The sequence below is a fragment of the Cyprinus carpio genome, chromosome B6, assembly GCF_018340385.1.
Source record: "Cyprinus carpio isolate SPL01 chromosome B6, ASM1834038v1, whole genome shotgun sequence".
Classification (NCBI taxonomy): Eukaryota; Metazoa; Chordata; class Actinopteri; order Cypriniformes; family Cyprinidae; genus Cyprinus; species Cyprinus carpio.
The window spans coordinates 20,864,720-20,887,576 of record NC_056602.1 but is presented as its reverse complement, the minus strand read 5'-3'; the positions used below and the strand labels follow the sequence as shown (position 1 = coordinate 20,887,576).

Below are 22,857 nucleotides of genomic sequence, written 5' to 3'. Positions count from 1 at the left end.
GGACATTGTGGGTTAAATAAGTGCTTACATATCTTAGGTAAGCATATATCAGGAAGATGTGAATTTTGTGACAGTATTGAATCTGTTGAGCATGTGATACTTGAATGCCAAAAATATGATAGAGAAAGGATAAAGATGAAAGAAAAACATAAGGAATTTGGGTGTGCAAGGGAATTCACTTAAGGAACTTCTGGGAAAAACTTCAAATGATATAAGTACTCATTTATTTAGCTTACTAAAGGACACTGGTATAGCAAACAGGATATAGAACACAGTTTTGGAAATCGTTATTATTAAATAAAGGGGAGGGGGAGAAGAGAGTTGGAAGACTCCCTTCTAGTTACAGTAGGTGGCGGTAATGCGCCATTGAAGTTGGATGCCAACCGCCGTTAAACATCAAGGAAGAAGAAGAAGCTCTCGTGCTCGTGAGTGAGCGTGTGATGCCTGTCCGCCATTACTTTCTTCTATTTTCAGAGTCTTTATTGGGAGTTTGGCCTTACGTCAACGTCGCCGCCATATTGGAGCGGGCAACTCTCCATTACTCTCATATCGGGACAGAGGAAAACATACCTGACTCGTCGGCAGCTTGGGCATCTACAAATCATTGCACAATAATAAAAACAGATTTCGGGGTATTATCTTTCACAGGTAAGACTCAACAGTTGTTTCTGGATGTTTTTTGGTCATTTTTAGCTTTAAGTTGAAAGCTTAATTAGCCACCAGTGTCAGACTATTAATATCCAGCGATATCGCTAGTTAGCTGTGAAAGCTGAGACTTTATAAGAAATCAAAGTTTAAATGAACTCTTATTAAGTTTTAACTTATATTGTAGTTTATATCATAAACTCAATTGTGTTATAAGCACAAGATGTACAGTGAGCACTTTGACAAGTCTCAGACTGCCAGGATTAGTGAAGGAGCTAAAGCATGTCTCTTTAGTTACAGTAACGTTACTTATTTATCATCACTTGATAATAATGATTTCATAGCATATCATAAAACTGTGAACTGATTATATATGTGTATATATATATATATATATTATTTGTTATTAATGATTTCATAGCATATCATATATATGTGTATTTATTTTTTTTTTCTTTTCTTTTTATTTGTATATAGGACAAGGAAAGTCTTAAGGAAAGCTGAAGAAAGCTGTTCTCTGCATTTCCAAGAGACAAGGCTATACTTCCACAGCCTAATGTTGTATTTGTACTAGTTAAAACCCAGAATAGCCCTGGATGAATGGCCAGACTGGCCCTGGTCATATTGAAACCACTCTCTCTCTCTTCCCGGAATAGACTTCCGGGAGCATTTTTATTTATTTTTTTAATCTTTGTAAGGGTAATTTTTATAACAATATAATTACCTTATTAAATGTTTCTGTTGTTTTTTTCAAATATTTAGAGGTGGATGTTGCACACTGGTGGAGGACGAGGAGATTCCTGCTTCTATGTAAAGTGCTTTGAGTGCCCAGAAAAGCACTATATAAATGCAAGGAATTATTAATTATTATTATTTAAATATAACCAGTTTCTTCAGTCAATCACAATACTATAGACTGCATTTAAAATTATTTACACAGGCTGTTTTAATGCTGATCATGTACTGTGTGTGTATTTACACAAAAACTACATGATGTAAATAGCCTAGAAGTGAAAAAACACAGGAACTCACGGTAAGTCAAGCTGCAATATCATGACAAAATCATTGTTTATTATTGCCCTTGATGTTGTAATAATGATTATTAATTTTCTGGTCTGTGTTTAATATAACTATACTTTGATATTTTGTTGTACAACGTAAACTGCACACACTCACACCCCAAACATACATGTATTAACATATTTATGGAAAAATAAACAACTGTTTAAAAATTTGTGTTTTCTGCATGGGTGTGTGTAATTTGCATTGTAGAACAAAATGTCAAGCATTGTCAAGTTGTTTACATTATTTTACTCATTAGTTGAATAAAATATAGGAAAATCTTGAGGGAAGCAGTGTAGAATTAGTCTTTATTAGTCAGGTTTTGTCATCACAACTAAACCACCATTTTGTATTTTATATATATATATATATATATATATATATATATATATATATAACTAAACCACCATTTTGATATGTGTGTGTACATGTATATATTATACTTAAGGAGATCATTAATTAAACACAATTTGGAATTCACGTCCACATTTTTTTTTTTGTTGTTGTTTGTGTTGTGTCTTAATTTGTTTAATAATTATTACACAAATACTATTATACAACTACATTTCACGATTGTTTATTTTACTTTATAATTTATTATTAATTTATTCATTTTTGTCTATTCTGTATTATTCCACCCTTGATATTACATATTCTTCTTGCTATTATTCATCAGTTTTTATTAATTTATTTATTATGGTATTATACATATACTTTGTGCTATTATAAATCTATTATATCACTTATGTTATTGTACTGTTGTACTCGCTTTTTATATTATTCACTTTACTACAAGTTGCACAACATATATATTTTTATATTACATATCACTTTTACTATATTTTTTACTGTGCGCTGTATAGGTGAATAATATTTTACCACTGTAACTAAGTTTCACTGGATCCATAAAGGCTTATCAGTTGCATTTGTTATTGGTTTGTTGTTTGTGGAGTGCTATCAAAATAAAAAGCAAACTACCAGTGTATTACTTTTTGATTTGTATTCGCTGGTTATATTCAGTTTTCTCAATGATGGTAAATTATAAGTGTTTAAAGATGTATTATTTCGATTTTTTCCCCCAGTATTTAAAAGTGAATGAGCTGTGTTCTGACCACAGACTGTATAAAAACAGGTTCTGACCTGAAGCACAAGAAAAGCTAAAATGTTGGGGTTGAACACAGAGAAAGCAATAAAACAACTTATTTCATTTAATATACATTCAGATTACATGTACATGTCACAGTTATACTACATTAACATTAGAATTGTTAAACGAGAAAATCAACAAAATCAACAAGTGAGAAGTGTGAGCGTTCACAGTTTCTTACGAAAATTAATAATTTTCCAAACCAAACTAAATAACTGGAGGCAAAGTGATGTTTTAACTGCATGTAGATCACAAACCTCTGAAATCGGTTGATAAATGTGAACGTTATCGTGATTTTATCCAGAAAAAAACGCAGCAGCCCCCCTTTTACTTCCATTTATGTTTAAGGCAGTCTTGCCCTCACAAACATGGCGGACGCGTTGACGTATCGCAGCAACGGCTCAAAGCGACCAATGAGGCGTCTAGGTATTTATATGTCTATGTGTCCGCCCCCGTGACAAATCCCTGACGCCTTCATCCGGGACTCTTCCACCAGACCACTCTCCAACATGGCGGCGTCAGGTGAGAATGATGCGCACTCGCGGTCTGCCTTCATTTGAAGGCTTCTTTGCGGAACAGCTCTTAACAAGTTTGTAGAGCACTCATGGGTTCAAGCGTAAGGGTTATGGCATTCACTGTGTGCGTTTTTCAATAACCGCACGGCTAAATATACTGGAAAAAATACACTGAAAACACGAAGGGTTAGCTGTATTGGGGGAGCCTTATGCGCATATGAATTAGCCAGTTTGCTAGCGGCCAAATCATGTGCCTCGTCTGTCTTATTCTCTTCTGGAGTTTTAGGACAGGACGAAATATTGCAAACGGATGTTCGGGTGTTTTAATGTACGTGGTGGTTTATAAGGTTAACGCACGGAAAGTTTAGATATTATGGTAAATGATTGTGCCTGGAGTTCAGTGCTAATAACCAGTGCTTGGCGCGCATGCGCAGTACGATCCAGAGGCGGGACCGGAGAGGTCACCACGTGCGTGGAGCCGTGGTCAATGGCTGCATCCGAAACCTGAAAAATGCTGCCTTCGGAGGACGCATTCCAAGGTAGGAAGGCATCAAGGCACGTCCGAATTCAGTGTTAGTTTCAGTTCCTGTCTCCTGAGATGCCTTCATCTGGCCGATTTTTGAAGGCAGCATAGATGTGTCCTTCGCTGCCTTTGATATCCCACAATCCTGCGCGTTCGATTCTGTGACAGTTAAGCCAAAAAATAAAGATGGCGTCTGAAAGTTGCGGTCGGTGCTCAGTTTGTGTGTAAATGTATGTTTTTGATCATTTCTAGCGAGAAATTAATATTGCAGGAATTAAATATCCACTTAGTTATAACCAAAGCTCTCTATATTTTGCTGTAGATAATTTAACCATTACTCTGCTTCGGAAGCCTATCCAAAATCAGTTTCATGGGGTGCCTTCATGCAAAAACGCTGCCTGCAGTCTTTGCCTCATACGACGGCGAGGCAGAAAGTCATCTGCCTAAGTTTTCGGATGCAGCCATAGAGTTAAAAAAAACTGTCATCTTCACACACACACACACACTGCAGCCATAGAGTTATATATATATATATATATATATATATATGTTGTGTGTGTGTGTGTGTATGTATGGCGGTTGGGTTGGTGATTTTTTTTTTTTTTTTTTTTCAGTGACTTGTTTTTTATGTTCCCCAAAAAGACTTTTTTACGGATTTATTTAGTGCAGGTGCATCGTTACGCCTGTAGGTGGCGAGTGTCTTTTTTGTGTCAAGTCATTGAATCATTTATTAATTCATTCTAATAAAATAGTAATTTATGACCAAAAAAACATCTCATATTATTCTGTATTAAATTGTACATGTCAAGAGTTCTGTAAAAACACTTTAGAAAGAGGGTTTATGCATCCTATATGTATATAACTCAGTAAGTTAGCAAGTATTTCCAAGGCTTGTGCAAGCAGCTAGATGTACAGAACTTATGCAAGTACAGCTCTTATCTGTTTGAATGGGGAAAGACTAGATAATCTGAAACTGTTTGTTAATGATGCATCTGAATGTCATTTCAAGTCAATGGTAACATTTGACACCAGTGGTATCATAAATTGTGCTTCTGAGCTTTTCCAGGCTGGTCCAACTAATGCATATACAAGTTCTAGAGTAAACAAACATAACGTGAGTGTGTCTTATGTCACGTTTTCCCCACATTGATTGCATAGTGTTGTCAGTGCATTTTGCACAGGGTGTGACATTGCTCACTGGTGAAAGTTATTAGTGTCTGTTCTGGGTTTCATGCAATTTAATGAAGGGTGTTAAGAGGTTTTACCTGGAAATCCTCTACAAGTGTAGTGACATTTCACTGTTAAAGCAAGCAGATATTAGAGAATAAACAAATAGTAAGATAACGTCTTTTGAATAAGCCTGTCTGTTTTTTGCATGGCCATGCTACATCTGTTATCTGTGTCACCATGTGGCCCATCTAGGGTGGGAACGTTAAAACCTTCTTCTTCTGAATGTTAATGGTGGCATCAAATTAAAATGGACCCTAGCTTTTTTCAAAATGCATCTTTTTGTAAACATTTCATTCGTGCATATGCTTATTTGTTTTGACTTTGTTATTCTTAATCAAAATCTCTCTGTAACTCTGATCTTCCACTGAAATGGCAGATTTCTCTCTGGTGTAGTATGCTGAACTTCTTCAATCATTTTGACTCTTCGAAGTGTAGTTCAACCAACAATGAACATTTGTCATCATTTACTCACCCTCAAGTTTTTCCAAACTACTGTCAGCTGTTTGGTTCAGCATGTTTATCAAATAATGGAATTCCTCTGTTTTGGTTTTCTCATAGCATCTGTTTTTCTTTATTAGCTAAGAAGAATAAGAAGAAGGGCAAGACCCTGACCCTGAATGACTTCCTTGCGAATGATAGCAGTGGCAGTGTACCCCCCAGTTACCCCAGCACAAAGACCACCAGCTGGGCAGATGAGACTGATGACTTGGATGGAGATGGTGAGTAAAGGCTGGAATGCACTACATGACTTCTTAAAATCTGAAAAGTCCTGTTGCTAGGAGACTCGTGACAAATGAAAACAACGTGTTCTGAGAGCGGCTCAAAATATCAAACATGTTAAATAACCTCAGACCTGATGGAATCATAGTCTGAAGAAGCGCTGCACGATTTGGGGCAGAAATCCAGTAGTTTTTATTTTTTCTGATTAATAATGCATTTTGCGATTATTATTATGATTAACAACAAATTTCAGGTTTGTTGTGCATGTTTGTAGGGCTGCAAATTTTTGCCAGAATTTTGTGATTCTGTCTTAATGTGATTATAAAGTAATAAAAAAATTATTGTTGTTATGAAAAAATATTATTGAACAATAAAAAAAATAATAATACTTATAATATTTCACTCTAAAATAAAAAAGTAGTTTAAAAAAAATTGGGTATAAAAATTATAAAATGTACAATATTAATGTAATAAGTTATTACAAATATAAAACATTGAATACAGTTAAAATAAATATCTTATTTTTCACTCTAAAATAGTGTATAAAAATGATTTTTTAAATTATTATTTAGAAAAATTAATGTAGTTTTTTTTTTTTTTTTACATTACAACTGTAAAATGTAAGATTCTTATAATTATGGATGTCTTAACATCAAATCATCAGACTTTCTTTCTGATGGAAAAAGCTCCTGTGAAGCTTCTTTTTTGACAAGTGCTTCTCATTTCAAGTAGGGGAAGATTGTTGGTGCATGTTTCTTTCCCAAATGCATACTAGAGCGTATCAAATTCAAATGCAATGGTGGAGTTTGTGTGGAGCAGCACTAAATGTGATGCTGCAAACACAATTTATTTATTTTAATTAATTCTGCAACCATAATCTGAAGCTACAAGAATTTTGTTTGTATCTATCATAGACTGTGCAATTTTCTGACTCCTCCTCGACTGTAAATCGGGGGGAAAAATAGTTTAAAAAAATCAAGTTTGTTTCAGCCTTAAGAAGGCAAAATGCTAAGGTTAAGGCACAATGTAAGATCCGATGAACTTTGGGATTCAGGCAGTGAAATCATATTCTGTGGTGGTCAAGTTCTATTCTCCTCCTCTTTAGTCTCAACTTCCTGGCATACTGTGGAGGATACGTATCGAGCTCCTCCCATCGACCGCTCCATCCTCCCAACTGCACCTCGTGCAGCACGGGAACCAAACATTGACCGCTCTCGGCTGCCACGCAGCCCACCCTACACTGCCTTCCTCGGTAACCTTCCCTATGATGTCAGCGAGGAATCCATCAAAGAATTCTTCAGGGGCCTTGCGGTCAGTGGGAATCTGCAAGTTTACATTTTGAGTCTTTCCTATCAGGAAATAGTACTCTTAGCTACTTGACAAATGCAGGTTGTGTGTTACTCAATATGTTTTGTGTGTATTTTCAGATCAGTCAAGTACGTTTGCCACGGGAGCCTAGTAACCCAGAGAGGCTTAAGGGTTTTGGTTATGCAGAATTTGATGATGTTGAATCCTTCTTGCGTGCGCTCAGTCTAAATGAGGAGGTGGGTCGGCAGTAAAATATTGACCTCAGTCCATTGCCTTTGTTTTCTGTGCTTTGTTTTCTGTTTTGAGGTAACATTGCATTACATTTTTGTAGAATCTTGGGAACAGACGGATCCGGGTGGATATCGCAGATCAATCCAATGACAAAGGTGAACTGAAGATATACAAAGTCCTTCATGTTGTCTTGGCCTCTGTGAAAGCATATTTCTATTATTATAATTTATATTTCTTCCAGAGAGGGACAGTGGGACAATGTTTGGGCGAGACAGGGATAGAGGTCGTGGGATGGACAGTGGGCCTGATAAGACAGATTCTGATTGGAGGGCACGGCCAAGCGGGGACCAGGATGATGCACCACGTAAAGACGATGGATATGGTGACAGTATGTTAAACAGATGCAAACTCTATTTCATGCTTAAACCAGCATTAATTTTGACAGCTAATTTAGTTATCTGAATTGTGTTAGTCTAGTTTAAGTTGTCTAAATATCATAAGATTGTTTTCTTTACAAGTAAATACCAGTGGTTGTGAATGCTTTCTTTAAAACAACTTGCATACAACATCCTTCATTCTATCAAGTTGGCATATTATTTGTATAAATGAATCCATATTAAATTCTTATTGTTATTAGTCATAATGTTACAATCACAGAATTTTGGCCAGATTGTGCAGCTCTACAAACAAGCATAGCAAACGTGGAGCTCATTTTGTTGTTACTGTTTTTGATTTAAATCGCAATGGCAATTTATTTATTTTTTTCACCAAATCATGCATCTTATCATGAGAAACTTTATGCTGCTGTTATTGGCAGTCAAGGTTATAGATTTCATCTTAAATCCTGTTTGACGGTTGACACACTGTTGTTTGGACTTCTTTGTATAACTTATTGTGGTATATTTTTGCAGGGTCACGTGACCGCTATGAGTCGGACCGATTCAGAGATGCTCCAAGACGTGATGATCGTTATGACAGCGGTCGAGATCGCTTCAGTGGTAGAGACCGCTATGATGACAGAGGTAGCCGAGACTATGATCGTGGAGGTTTGTAGTGTTTCGTCCCTGGGTTTCACAAAAAACATTCCTTAATTTCTCATATGATATGTAAAATGAATGTAAAAGTTAGTGCAGATCAGTTTGTCTTTAAGTTTCTGTGGTTTTGGTGGGTTATTAATTGCAGTTTGCTGCTAAAGTTATGCTATGGTTGTGATTGTCTTAGGTTATGACTCACGTGGTGGTGGAGGGCGTCGAGGATTCAGCAGTGGCTTCAGGAGAGACTTTGATGGAGATCGAGAAGAGCGTTCAGACAGGAGGGAAGAGGGACGAGAAGAGAGGGGTACATGAGACAATGTTAATGCAGAAATGACACACTTCAGCTTTAAAGATACAAGTTTAATGTCAGGAATGTTGTTTTTAAATGAATCTGATTTCGTTCTAGGCCCTCTACAGAGGCCCAAGTTAAACCTGAAGCCACGGAGCATCCCAAAAGAGGAGGAACAGAGTGCAAGCTTGTCTCCCCAGAGTAACACTGCTAATTCCAGCAGGGCTTCCTCTATATTTGGAGCAGCCAAACCTGTGGACACAGCCGCCAAGGAGAGAGAGATGGAGGAGAGGCTGAAGAAAGAACAAGAACGACTCCAGAAACAATTGGAAGAGGACAAGAACAGGGCCTCGGAGAGACGACCACGAGACCGGTGAGAATAGATGGGTTGATATAAAAGAGATTTTCTCTGAAAACATAACTTTTCAATTGTGATAAGAGTATTTCTAGAATTTGTGGTTGAATTTGTCTCTTTTTTTTTAATTTTATGCAGAGACTTGAGTTGGAGAAATGAAGAGCCATCTAATGAGCGTCGACAAACAGGAAGTGAATTCTCACAACCTAAAGGTAATACATTTATGCACGTGTTAACTCTTTCTCTTTACTTTTTGGTTGATTATGATTTTTAATGAAATGAGGCCAGATTCGTTTTTGTTGTTGTTTAATCAAAGATTATTTATATAAAGTGTGTGCTGTTTATTTATAAACTGTTTTATTTACTTTGTTTCTTCCAATGATTATAGCTGTGGTAGCTGGCATGGCGCTAAATTATAAACAATTATCAAACCATGTATATTAGCTATGCACTAATATTACAATCCTAATGAATTATAACTTTCATATAATGGCTGATAATGGCATTTTATGCTACATTTTATAACTGGTATTAAAAATCATAGTCATATAAAACCTTGTAGAAGGACTATATTAGCTTTCTTTAATTGCAGTGAATGTACGACAGATTGTGTTTGAAGCAGTATTAACTAAAACTAATAAAAATATTTGTTAAATTGAAATATAAATATTAGATGAAAAATCTAAGTTAAATGAACAGAAGAAATGTTTCCTTGGAAACTGAAATGTTAAATTACTTTAATACTAAAATAAATACAAATGAATGCTAAATAGAAATATTGAAAATGAAAAAAAAAATTAATAAAAATGTTAAAAAGCATGAAAATAAAAAATTTAAGATGTTAATTCAAAATATTAATAAATACTATATTAGTATAAATACTACTGAAATAACAGTGGGTTGAAGATGTCTAGAATGATAGTGAGAATACATGTCCCTGTAAAAGAAAAAGGTCCTGACATTAGTAACAAGGTGTTAAATACTTCTCTGTCTGTGATGTTCAGGATCTAGGAGTCAAGATGGTGAACATTCAGAGAATGAAGTCTTCAGTGGACAAGAGGATGAGCCGATCTCTCCTGCATGTTCATCACCCTCTTCCAATCAGGGAGGGCTTCCACTGAAAGTAATGCCAGCTCCTCCACCTAAAGAGAACGCATGGGCCAAACGCAGCACAGGGGGTGGTGCTAATGAGAAGGAAGGACCACCCTCAGCTGCCCCTAGCAACAAAAGCGCTCTTAAACCCAACAGGTGTCCTTTCTCTCACAAGTTATGAAAATACAAATATAAAACATGCAATTAAGAAGCACAAATAACACTCATGTTTTTTGTCTTTCTAGGTCAGCTGAAGAGAGAGTATTGGGTAAAGGAAAAAGTCCCCACAATAGCACTTGAAAATACTGGAAAACATTTTTTATGAATATACACAGTTTTCTCACTTGTCTCTTGTACTGTTTGCTAGACGAAAACCAAGTTGACGGCATTCGAAGGGATAAAGTTGTGCCTCAGGGAGGAGGAGGAGGAGTTGGGAGAGGAGGGGCTTGGGGAAGAGGAGTTGACTGCCCAAACAAAGACGAACAGAGAGAAACTGCAGACAGGTGAGGCAGCCTTCACAAATGTAAATTAATTTGTATTTTTTTGTACTATATGAATTTATACAACTGCATAGACATGACACTGACTAAGAAGCAGTATCTGAATCTAAATTACTTTTATTTATGTTAAAAGTAAAAGGGATCTGCCAAGCTCTAAAACTGACTACAAAAATAGTCCTTACAACTAGCAATTTATTACAAATGAAGCTGTAAGAAAAGATGCTGTCTGAAAAGTATTTAACACTAGGGCTGGGCTGTATGACCAAAAAATATTATCACAAATTTTTTTTCTCCATATCATACAATATCAATATGCATGTGCCATTACTGGGGAAGGAAATGCTTTCCACATGTTTGTAAGACCTTAAAAATAAATATTAACCCTAACTTGCTGCTTCACCATTAAACTCCACAGAGTAGTTACCTTTTTATTTAGGGCCCAATGAAATTCATGAAACTTTTCCCCAAATTGTGTATTTTCTAATGAAGTAAATTAATAAAACTTTAACAATTTCATTAGAATTTAAAATGTAATCCAATGAAAATAACAATTTATTGTAAAACATTGCGTTTGATTTTTTTATTTTTTTTTTATTTTTTATATGATGTTTCACAGCAGAACTATATTAATTAAAACATGGAAGAAAAACAAGCTTGGTTGAATGGTTCCTTAAAAGTTATGATATTTATTCATTTGAGAAGTTCATTTTAGTAGACAGCAGTAATATATTTCTGTCATAATTTCTTCAAGTTAAACTGAGCAATGGCGGGTTGTCATGAAGATCTTTGAGTTTCAGTTTGTATTTGACTCAACTAAAATGTGACTCAGAGCAGCTCTGGAGATGAAGTTAATGCATTCATGTCCTCATATTGAGACGCAGATGCTGAAACCGCACGTTTGAATTTTTGTAGTAGATGAAACGGCACTATTCAAAGACACTAAGCTAAGTTAAATGAACAGTAGAAATGTTTCCTTGGAAACTGAAATGTTAAATTACTTTAATACTAAAATACAAATGAATGCTAAATAGAAATATTGAAAAGAAAACAAAAATGTTGAAAACGCATGAAAGTGCTGAACCTTTAATAAAATTAAAATAAAAATTGAAAATGTACAAATAAAAGCTAATTCAAAAATATTAATAAATACTATATTAGTATATAAATACAACTAAAATAACAGTGGGTTGAAGATGTCTACAATGATACAGTGAGAATACTTTTTTTTTTAAGCAAAAATGCCTACAAAAGAAAAAGGTCCTGACATTAGTAACAAAGTGTTAGATAAATACTTCTCTATCTGTGATGTTCAGGATGTAGGAGTCAAGATGGTGAACATTCAGAGAATTTTGTAGTAGATTAAACAGAACGATTCATTCACACAAAGACACGTAGAACAGGCAAACCTATTAGCATTATGAACCGACTGGCTGATGTCATGTTTTTTTCTGCTGTGTGATAGACTGTTAAATTAATCCATAATAAGTAAGAATGTCCAGACAGAGCTTATCATCGCTATCGACAAATTTTATTGTGATCTTCGTATAATATTGCTTCTCTATTCTTAAACCCTTTCATGACTTTTAAATGACAGGAAGGAGGTCAGACGGGAACGAGATCCCAGAATAGCCTCAGAACCAAAGAAATATGAAGAGAGCGCTCCTCCTGTGAGTACTTCATCTGAACCTGACACCTCACTGAGCAGATGTAGTCAACATTACAAGAAAAATTAGACCCTGAAAATGATTGATTGTAGAAACTTACATATTAGTGTAGTTGTTCAGCCCACTGTTGTGTAGAACTTCTTGCTTAGAAAGAAATACCAGAAAATAATTTTCTTCCTACAACACTTACTTGGTCATCACAAAGGGTGCTTCTCAATATCCCTCCTCGCTCCTCCGTCTTCCATCCTATGACCCGGAAACCAATTGAGCTCAGCCATCTTGTAGGACATCTCAATTCTCTAATTACACTGGGAGGAGGTGAGGAGTAAGGAGGCTTCCAGAGGTGTCATGAGCAAGGATACACAGGTTTCAACCGGGGCATCTTGCTTTATTAATATTTATTATGAATGCCTTAAATAACGAACTTTAACAACACAAAGGCAGATCCTTTTATGGCAACTGATGATGCTTGAGAGGTCAAGGATATTCCAGTGTTCATCCTTTGATTCCTCTGTCCTCTTTTCCTTTCCTTGCATCCTGCCCTCATACCTAAGGGGGTGGAGCTAAGAAAGAAAACAAGGATGCACAAATAAGAAATCAGAAGCACCCAAACATTGAGGTTATAAGCTTTCTTTTTGTCCCTACAGCAATTCAGCTCCGCAAGTAAGTTTTCTGCCCTACTAATGGATGGAGACCAGGGAGAAGAAGATGGAGAGGAATGAACAGTTAGCAAGGATCAACTAACTTCATAAACACAGAACAGAAGAAAAGAGCAACTGAATGATCAAATGAGGGGTTAAATTAGAGTTTCCTCATGATGAGTGAGTGAGTGGTGTAGCTCTAAGGATGATGGTCAGGGTTCCCACAATACTGTTCTCTGTCATGTTTATGGAAATGTATACTGGTATTCCTAAAACTGGCCCATTTTAATTAAAAATAAAATAAAACAAATCAGTGCAGTATGTAGACAAATGCATTCATACATGTAGACATTTGAAAATCATTGTTAATTTGAAAGTCGTTATAATAAAAGAATGTAAGATACTGTAACTTGTCTCTGAATTCCTTTTTTGGTTAATTCAGTCAGCAATTGCAATATGATGCATAGTAGCTTTTTCATGGATTTTATGTAATTGTTCACTCGTAATGCTCCGTATTGTGTTTTAATGCTATAAACCATGTTGCATTTTTGTTGAAATCTCCCACTGAAGAGTTTGTGGTTGGCAGAAACACCCTCAGAATTGAGGCGTATGCCAAAGGATAGGCTTTCCACTCAAATCCTTTAAATGCTTCAGACTGAAACTCAAGGTTTCTATCTTATTTTGGTCATCCGTTCATTTCAAACCTGTATAGCATTATGTTCTCAGGATAGGATAGTGAACTCCCTCGAAGTGCTTTTAAACCAATGTAATGGTCCAACACTGAGGCTGTGCAGATCCTCCCAGTCCCTTGGTGATTAAGTATTGAAAAGCTGTCCAAGACCCCTAATGCCTTTCTTTCCCAAGTACTATATTATTAAACTAATCAGAAAAATCTGACTGCATGAAATTCCAGTTGGACTCCGGTGGCTGTATGTGTGCCACAAGAAAATTGGTTTTGTTACATTTTTGAGCTGTTTTCTCTTAAGCTCTGAATAATTTTGAGTTTTGTGTGTTTCTTGAAGGTGTTTTTCCCATAACTGCTTTATTGGATGGATTTTACGGCCCATTCTAGAGTGGAAGTTTGTTGCATTCTTTGTGTGGTCATATTGTGCTGTTCATCCATGTTTTCCCAGCTGCCCTAACTGAACCTCTCTTGCATGTAGCATGGTTTGAATGTAGTTATGTCCTTATAGAGCTACTGCATATTATCAAAATGTTTTGGTGAAAGAGAAAGAGTTGTCTGATCCGGCATTTTCTCTAAATAATCCTTAAAACTCATAAAGACTCAGTATCTGCGTTCACTATTATGAGTGCATTGCCGATGTGTCTACACACAAATACTGCAGCTCAATGACAATAAAAAAAACACTGGTTTTGTGTTGAATCAGATTTGATGAGTGTGATGTTTTTGTGTAATCTCTGATGGCTTTATAAACAAGCCATGGCTCTGGTCTGCCATACGGTTTATTTTAGGGCAGAAAATAATGTTTGCTTGGCTTCTAGTTAATGAGTATTGATAAACAAAAATTAACTCAAATGATGAAAGTTATTACGTCTCGTTCACCAAGAACAAAAACGATTTAGTGCGATGGCTTCTGATTGGCTGTCAAATAATCGTTCTGAAAGTGACCAACATTTTCACTCTGTTGTCGTTGGTTATTATTCCCTATCCTCATACAATTACTAAATATTAAGTTCTAATTGCCATTCTGAACGGGCCTTAAGTTACAGGTTTTCTGTATGAAAATAGTTATAGAAATGATTCAGATAATTTATTGCGACACATTCACACACAAAAAAACGATAATTATGATGATTTCAGCGTTTACAATAAAAGTTATTTTTATTATAAGCGCGCACTGCCTCTGTAAATGCTCAGTCTTTTTAATGTCGGGTGGATTGTGATTGGCTATCAGAATGTTATCATTCAGTTGTAAAAAAAATAATAATAAAATAAAAATTCTTTATGAACATTTATCATGTGGAGTTCCCTATCACCACACAATTCGAACTAACCTACTATTAAAACTATAGTTACCATAGTTATTATCCTTGGTGTAAACGGGATTTTAGACAAATAACGTACTTACCGTGGTACAGGAATGGTATCATGAAAATACCATTTGGTAGGCTGCTCACAATGAATGTACCATGATACGAATACGATGGAATTACCATGATACATATTCTTGAATAAATTAATTGTATTTATTTATTTAACATTTAGAACTCTTAAATCGATTGGTAATGGATATTTTAGCATGTAGCCAACCTATATCAGTGAGACATCTTGGGTGTAAGAAACAAAAAGCAGAATCAAGGTATGTGAAACTGCAGTCCTGTGTGTTTATAGCCTCTAGTGACAGATGCAGTGCTTTGTGTGTTCAGTGTTGTTTTCTGCTGTGTCAGGTGCATGTATGTGTTGTTTCTGTTGTCTGTAGAATGACAGTTGGTGCTTACTGGTGGTCTCTGAACACAGAACCTACCAGAGTGACCTTTCAAGTAACCAAAAAAACATTTATGTATTGGTAGCTTTTGGAAACGATTTTGTTTTTTGAGTCTCTTAGCTTTATGTTAGTTTACTTAAATAGTTTTGCGTGTGCAAATGTCTAAAAGTAAAAACAGTCCTTGCGGTCAAAAGATAGTTCTTATAACCTCATGATTACATGGATTGTTTATAAACTGCATTATATGTGTATGATAATTATGCAATAATCAGAAACATTTGAATTCATTTGAAATGCAGTAGCCTATCTCACCGCAGAATACTTGTATCTAGCCACATGCTAAACTGTAATTACATTATGTATAATTGACATATAAACATTATTTGTAATGCAAATTACTTTAAATTGTAGTGAATTGTAGTTTGTTTTTGACGAACAGTTTTGTGTAGATATTTTTAGAAAAGTAGCTACAAAATGGATAGGAATGTGGGGAATGTGTGTTAAACATTTATTATTTTTCTTATTTTGTTTTCTAGAATATTTTTATATTTATCTATTATAAATTAAAGTTGTGTGTTTTCGTCCAGTAGAAGTATGTTGAAAACTTGGTCATGATATATATATATATATTTTTTTTTATAAAAAGTCTTCATCAAGATAATTCAGAAGATGCTAGATCTGTCATGTAGCTCAGAAGTGAATTGCTTATTTTCTACCTCAAAATGTTGTCCTACAAATCCTAAATATTTTGTTGACAGAGTCTTACCACTTCTACTGTTGCCTCAGGAAGATGGTGGTCCTTCACCCCTGTAGTACATTTTTAATTCACTGAATTGATGTTACAACTCGCCCTGTTTTACAGAAACCTTATTATGAATAGAGTTTTTATGGTTTCATGTGCTTCACAGTAACTTATTCAGTATTGCACCCACACATGCAGATGCGAGTCGAGTGCTGCTTGGACGGAGCGGATGTGAAAGAACAAGAACAGATGCTTTCTTGTTTCATTCTGCCAATGAAAGATGGAGATGAGAAGGAACAGAAGACCTAATGCTCTTTGTGTGCAGACTTAGGGACTGGGTGGTGGAGAGATGTTGGAATACAAGCCTTAGGGGTTGTGTGTGAGTGTGTGTGTGATGGCTCCCAGTGGGTGAGGAGAGCTCGAGTGCCAAAGGAGAGGAAGGGTCTGACGTAAGCCTGCCAAAAACAGCTGCGAGGGAGAGACGGAGGAGGGCGTTACATAGTGTGCATGTGAGGGGTTCAAGAGACAGTCAGAGGGAGGACACCCCGTGAGACAGAAGAGGGAGACTTTGGAAGTGGGAGAGAATGTGTGGAAAAGAAGGTGTGAGAGATATGATTCTGTGTTGGAACTGGACGCTAAGGCATTGAGGAACAAGGAGACGTCCTTGAGGACAAGGGAAACATAAAACAAGAAGCAACCTGGACTGAAGACTAAGGAAAAGAAGGGCTAATAAAGTGTAAGAGGAGAAGGAAAGGATTTTCAAGGAGTAATTAAGCAAGTAGAATGGGTTGTGTTTTCAGCAAGCAGCGTTGGGTTAAAGAGAGGAATTCCCAGCCCTCGGACCCCCCAAAAACACGAGACCTCACCGAGGATGCAGAGATTCTCAGCTTAACAGAGGTACGTGTGTGTGAGAGCATGGGGTCATATACAGGTAAGAAGATCTCCAGGCAATGAGTGCAGTGGGTCTGCCGCAATGGTTGTTTTATGTCTTCTGTAAATCATTAAATACTTGCAGTCATATTTATAGTCAAGGGTTTTCAAATAGGGATCTGTTGAATTGAGGGTCAACAGAGAACATATGTAAAATATATACAACTTGTTCTTTTTAATTCATTGGTAACTTTTTAACTAATGATCTGTTTTTGCATTATATAATGTAGTAATGTTAATTTATTATATAAAGTTATCTTAGTAACACTATACAATAAGGTTGCATTAGATAATGCATTAGGTATTATGAACTAAAAAACAAAAGTAAAAATTTTATAGCATTTGCTAATTTAGTTTAATGTTAAGTATACTGTTGTTCATTAATAATTTGTTAATTCCTAATTCATATGTTGTTCATTTTCTACTGCCTGAAATGTTAAAATGTATGTTGCACAAATGAACATTAATCTAGATTAATTATATAAAGAATTTTATTGTTAGTTCATGATACCGAATGCATTAAATATAACTATGCTATATTTTATTGCATTATATTATATTATATTATATTATATTATATTATATTATATTATATTATATTATATTATATATTAAATATAACTATGCTATTATATAGTATGTGACTGGATATTGGCTGATACAGTTATAATTATTGTTATATTAACTTATTAACAACATCAAGATTTCAGAATAAAGGATATTTAAATAATATAAGGAGAATATTTTAAGGATATTCCTGTCAATGAACCCCCCCCCCCACACACACACACACACAAATACTCACTCACAGTCACACTTCCATGTCCGTCATTTGGCGGCAGCTTGACTCTTTGGGGTCAGACAGCTTTAGTATGTTATGTGCCCTTAGAAAACGTGCCTATAGGATGGAAAATGTACGTAAATAGAACATTTCCACTTCACATAACACATTTTAAGCAGTGACAAACACTTACATGTCATGTGTGCTGTGCTCTTGAGAGAAAAAAGGAAAATATATTCCATAACCACAGACAAATAGCCAGATTAACACACCCATGCAAGCATATACACAAACACACACGTTTCCTAGGGATCCTGTGGTCAGAAAGACTGTTTAAAAATAGACAGTGGAATTCTGGGACGGTGGAAGCATACCTCGGCCTTCCCACCTGCTCCCGTCTACTCCTGCCCGGAATGTGAGTCTGTATATGAGTGTAAGAGAATTCCTATTAGCAGGGCCAAAACTCTTATTTCAAAATGTCAGCAGCAACAGTAGCAGAGAGAAAACTCTTTTTGTCTCTCTGACTCTCTTATAGCATGTTCATTTGACATTGGGAAATTCTAGTAACCTAAATAGTTTTGCACTCTTCAGAGGAGAAGAAGAAATGAGAAGGCATGAGGAGAAAGCTGTGGCTGTGTGTGTGTTGGATATGTGGAGGGAAATGCTTTATCCATGAGCCAAACTTTGGCTGGAGACAGCGAGGCACAGAGAGAGAGAAGGGTGGAGAGCTGAAAAAGTCCTTTATCTAAAACCATGCTTTAATAAAAAAAAAAAAAAAAAAAAAAAAAGTTTGAGATGTTTTTTTTTTATTTATGTTTGTCATTTGTTTAATGTATGTAAACATAAACTCTTTGAAAATAACTTTTGAACTAGTTGATGAATTAACTGCTGTATATGTGTTTTTGAAAAAAAAAAAAACACCCTCTATGATTGTAGAAGAGATATATTTTCCGTGAAATCTTTAGACAGATTGTTTGAGGTGGTTTACAACTATACGCACCAGTCTGCTTGTAACATAACGATTGTTTACCTCCCATTTACAGTCTGTAGATGGCAGCATTGTCAAGTGATAAACCCAGCAATGTGCTATTAAGGATTACATTACCGTTCACAGATTTTGGGTCGGTAGTTTTTAAAGAAATGAATACTTTTATTTGACAAGGACGCATTAAAATTTATCAAGAGTGACAGTAAAAACCATTAGATTGCTACAGAAGATTTATAGAGTGAAAGTAATAAAAATTTGTTTGATATTGTAGTTTTCTCTTTCTAAAGGTGAGCCCTGGTGAGCATAAGAGACTTTTCAACATTACAAATCTTATACAAATGTCTTACCAAATATGTTTTTATAATCATTGCTGACATTTTATCAACAAAATGTTATAAATGCTATTCAAAGAGTGAGTTAAAGTGGTTTTATACTGTATATGTATGTATGTATGTGTGTGTGTGATGTGACATCTAGATAGATATAGATATATACACTGAACACCTAGTAGAATAGAATAGAATATAGTATTAATATAGTATTATTAACATTAATATATAGTCTATTAATATAATATAGTATTATTAATTATTAATTAGTATATATTAACATAGTTAATTGATTGTCAAATCATCCAGCTGTTTTATGCAATAACTGGCCATTGTGCCAAAACAGTTCTGTCATCACAGCACTATTACCAAAACAAACATGATTTTCATTCATCGCCTCCATATGAGTGATTGATTTATTCTCTTCATATCACCACAACTGGGGGCGTGTGGACATGTGTGCTCAGTGCTCTTTAATATCATGTTTGGGGTTGGCAGATGTGTTTGGGTTTAGTTCCTGCCAAATGTACTTACTGTACATACAGATCCCACAGTATCTGCTGCTGTATAATTTTGATGTCTTTGTGTGTGTGTGTGTGTGTGTACTTATGTAGTTGGGGAAGATGGGTTCACACTCCTTTAAAGAGAGGAACTTCAAGAAGAAACACCACTGTGTTGTCTGCAGACAAGCTCTCGACAGCCATGGCATGTACTGCAGAGGTAAAACATACATTTGTTTTCACTATAATGACTTTATATTGACTTCTGTTGTTTTTATACTTAGCTAATATTAGCTAATAGTTCCTCTTATTTATGTTATATTTATTAAGCCATTTCCTCATGGGCACTATTACTGATCCACAAATTGTAGGTGATTTCAGGTTTTACTGTCCTTTTGGTCCCCATATAGGCAAAACCTGACCCCCACATGCACATAATGTACAGTAATATTTATTAATGTAATACACTTTTTTTTTCCTTGCAGAGTGTAAAACTGCAGTTCATAAGAAATGCGAGGAAAAGGTAAGATTCTTTCTTTTACAGCTAAAATGCTGAACTATGCCTCTTATGAAGTATAGTGGATATGGCTAAACTTTGGCTAAACAGTGGTTACTTGATTTGGCTTTAACCAATAAGGAAATGGCAGAAGAATATGCATTCTCGTTGTTAGTGACTGTATGGGTCCTTGCAGTGGCGTGTTTATCTAAGTGGCTTCTGGTCTTGTGATGTATGTCACTCACAAATATAGTACAAATAGGTCTAATTCAGATGAGTTATGAACTCTGGTTGTCTTTGGTATTAATAGAAATTGCAATCAGTCACTGAATACCAACAGTGCATCACACAGATATACAGCAGTGTATCCGCACGCTACACACCACAGCTGTTCCTCTCTTTCTCTCTCTTATTATTTCTCCTCCTCACTTGCTTTCTCTTTTACTTTTTCGTATCACAGTAAAAAACAAAATATATATTATTATAAAAAAATGTTAAAAATAAAATTAAGGCAACAGTTTCATTTTATGTTTTGTGTTTAGTTAATTTACTAATTTTAAGTAAATGCCTTTCCTGAACCTAAAATGTCAAGTGTCAAAATCATGCAACCATAATTATTCATACCCCAGTGCATTCTCAAAGAAAGATGAATGGTATTAGAGTTAAAAGAACCATTGAAATTCACTATACTAGTTGGTTTGGTTTAAAACATAGATGATGATACTAGTAACAATTTACAAAAAGGTTCCAGTTGTTATCATGAAGGATGAAAATTACTTCAAAAGCATATATTAATCTTAGTTAATATTAATTTCAACATTTACTAATATATTATTAAAATTGATTGTTGCATTTGTTAATATTCAATGGACTTGAGCTAGCATGAACTATGAGAATGTTAACAAAATTAATTAATACAGTAACAGATTCTTTGCACATTGTTAGGTAATGCAATAACCGTGGGACCTTTATTCAGTTAAAGTAATACATATATTATGAACAAACAATGAAAAAGTACAATAATCAAGTAGATATTTTGACATTTTTAAGCATCATTTACTTTATACAGTCATTGCCCTGGTTTTAGAGCGAGAGAGAGAGAGAGAGAGGAAGAGTTGGGTGGGAGCAAGAGAGTGAGAGGATCAGAAAGAGAGAGCGAGAGAAAGAGAAAGAGAGGAGAGCACTTGTATGTGTATGTTATAGGAACTCTAGAAAACTGGACTCATCTGAGAAAGGTACAGACACTTTTCCTTTTTTAAAGGGGCATCAAAGAGGTAATTCATTTTGCTTTTGGGAAAGGTATGTATACTTAGATCGTAGAATCAGTATGTGTTTGTACTGAGATAATCTGTTTGGCACAAAGAGAAATCCAGTAAAAGAGAATCAGCAATATATGGAATGAAAGTAGAGACCAGAGTGTAAGAACACTGACACATGACAGAGATAAAATCAGATGGTCGTTAAGGTTTATAATATATAAACATTTATCTTTGTTTGTTTAGTGATTGCGTGTAAGCATTTGATTGTGTCTGCTTCACTTGCAATTACTTCTTACCTGCTAAAACAGGATGCAGTTAATGAACCCCAGTGTGTTTCCTCATCCCTCATAAAGGATTGTTTTGTCTGCACTGTAATATGATTTTATCATTATGTTATAGCAACCTGTTAGTTTCAGCTTCCAACAGCTGGATTTTCCAGCAGGGCAATCCAAAGTCAGAGCTCAAATGATGAACAAAACTACTTCTACAGAGCTCAATAATGAACAAAATTGCTTCTACTTAAATTTAAGGCAGTAATGCAATGAACAATGCAATGAACATTCATGACTTACATGGTGAAAAATACTCCTACAAACAGACTCATGATCAGAGGCACAGGGCAGCTGATCATCTGAAATAGAGTAGTGGAAATAGTTCATAAAGCCAGCAGGCATTTCATCCGTCCTGGATGGAGAGATCAGCTGCGTTTGTTTCTCTTTATACACGTGTCTCCACCCTCCCTGTCTGACAGTCTATCAGAATATCCCCATTCACACTTAACCCACCCTCAAATATGCAAAATGATGGTCTTTTTAGGTTTTCAAATGACAGATTCTCAAACGCTTCAGTTTGATTTACACCTCTAGAATATATGGTTTCATCCATCAACTGTACATTTAATTGCATATACTAACAAGATGGTATTGAAGTCATATGCAAAGCCGTTTGTGTTAGAGTCTGTAAGTTAAAATGTTATGTCTAAACTAATTACTGAGAAGGAAGCAAAGTGAACGTGTGCAAATATGCGCACACACACACTCACAGACGGTGTTAAACAGTACCAGATGTCCCCTGGTGTGATAATAACCTAATGAGGACAGAGAGGATGTCTTAAAATGGAGAGTCACCCAGTGGCCCCAAAGTATGTTAGCTGCGTGTGTGTATGTTTAAGAGGCTGGTATGTGTCTCTTATATGGTCTCTGATGTCTAAACCTTCCAAAGCATACATCAAAGACTTGGTTACCATGTGTCTAAAACACACCTTTCGCTGTCTGTCTTTCGTCCAGGTCTCTGTCCCTTGTGAAGTTATCTCAGATCCAGTGAGTATTACCCCAAGTTGCTTTTTAACATATATCTTAAAGTCATTGCATCTGTGTTACATTTACATGAATGAATTTAGCAGAATTGACATTGAGCGATCTAGCTTTAT

General features: G+C 35.5%; 2 protein-coding genes and 1 long non-coding RNA gene across 5 annotated transcripts in view; 2 read left to right on the top strand and 1 right to left on the bottom strand.

The window, feature by feature from the left end:
- The first annotated feature begins 363 nt into the window (after positions 1-363).
- Positions 364-13,365, top strand: LOC109053352 (eukaryotic translation initiation factor 4B-like). 2 transcript variants are annotated; one of them, XM_042726158.1, is made up of 16 exons: positions 364-445; positions 3,298-3,376; positions 5,701-5,841; positions 6,948-7,153; positions 7,270-7,386; positions 7,482-7,536; positions 7,623-7,769; positions 8,293-8,427; positions 8,603-8,719; positions 8,822-9,077; positions 9,198-9,271; positions 10,064-10,307; positions 10,397-10,419; positions 10,519-10,654; positions 12,246-12,318; positions 12,963-13,365. In XM_042726158.1, the coding sequence occupies exons 2-16, from the start codon at positions 3,364-3,366 to the stop codon at positions 13,035-13,037; spliced, it is 1,812 nt and encodes a 603-aa protein (XP_042582092.1). In that variant the 5' UTR covers positions 364-445; positions 3,298-3,363; the 3' UTR covers positions 13,038-13,365. The 2 variants fall into 2 exon arrangements, with proteins under 2 accessions (XP_042582092.1, XP_018926296.1); XM_019070751.2 differs by lacking the exons at positions 364-445; positions 3,298-3,376 and adding an exon at positions 3,485-3,908.
- Positions 12,465-18,174, bottom strand: LOC122137686. Its single transcript, XR_006155027.1, has 3 exons — positions 18,050-18,174; positions 17,885-17,973; positions 12,465-12,878 (listed from the first exon to the last, which is right to left on the bottom strand). It is a non-coding gene; the product is annotated as an uncharacterized LOC122137686 (long non-coding RNA).
- Positions 16,437-22,857, top strand: part of LOC109053357 (tensin-2-like) — an 18,519-nt gene continuing 12,098 nt past the window's right edge. For both annotated transcript variants that reach the window (XM_042726157.1, XM_042726156.1), the window contains exons 1-4: positions 16,437-17,042; positions 19,788-19,893; positions 20,159-20,196; positions 22,715-22,747. In XM_042726157.1, coding sequence (XP_042582091.1) covers positions 16,929-17,042; positions 19,788-19,893; positions 20,159-20,196; positions 22,715-22,747 — 291 coding nt within the window. In that variant the 5' untranslated portion in view covers positions 16,437-16,928. The remainder of the gene's footprint in view (positions 17,043-19,787; positions 19,894-20,158; positions 20,197-22,714; positions 22,748-22,857) is intronic.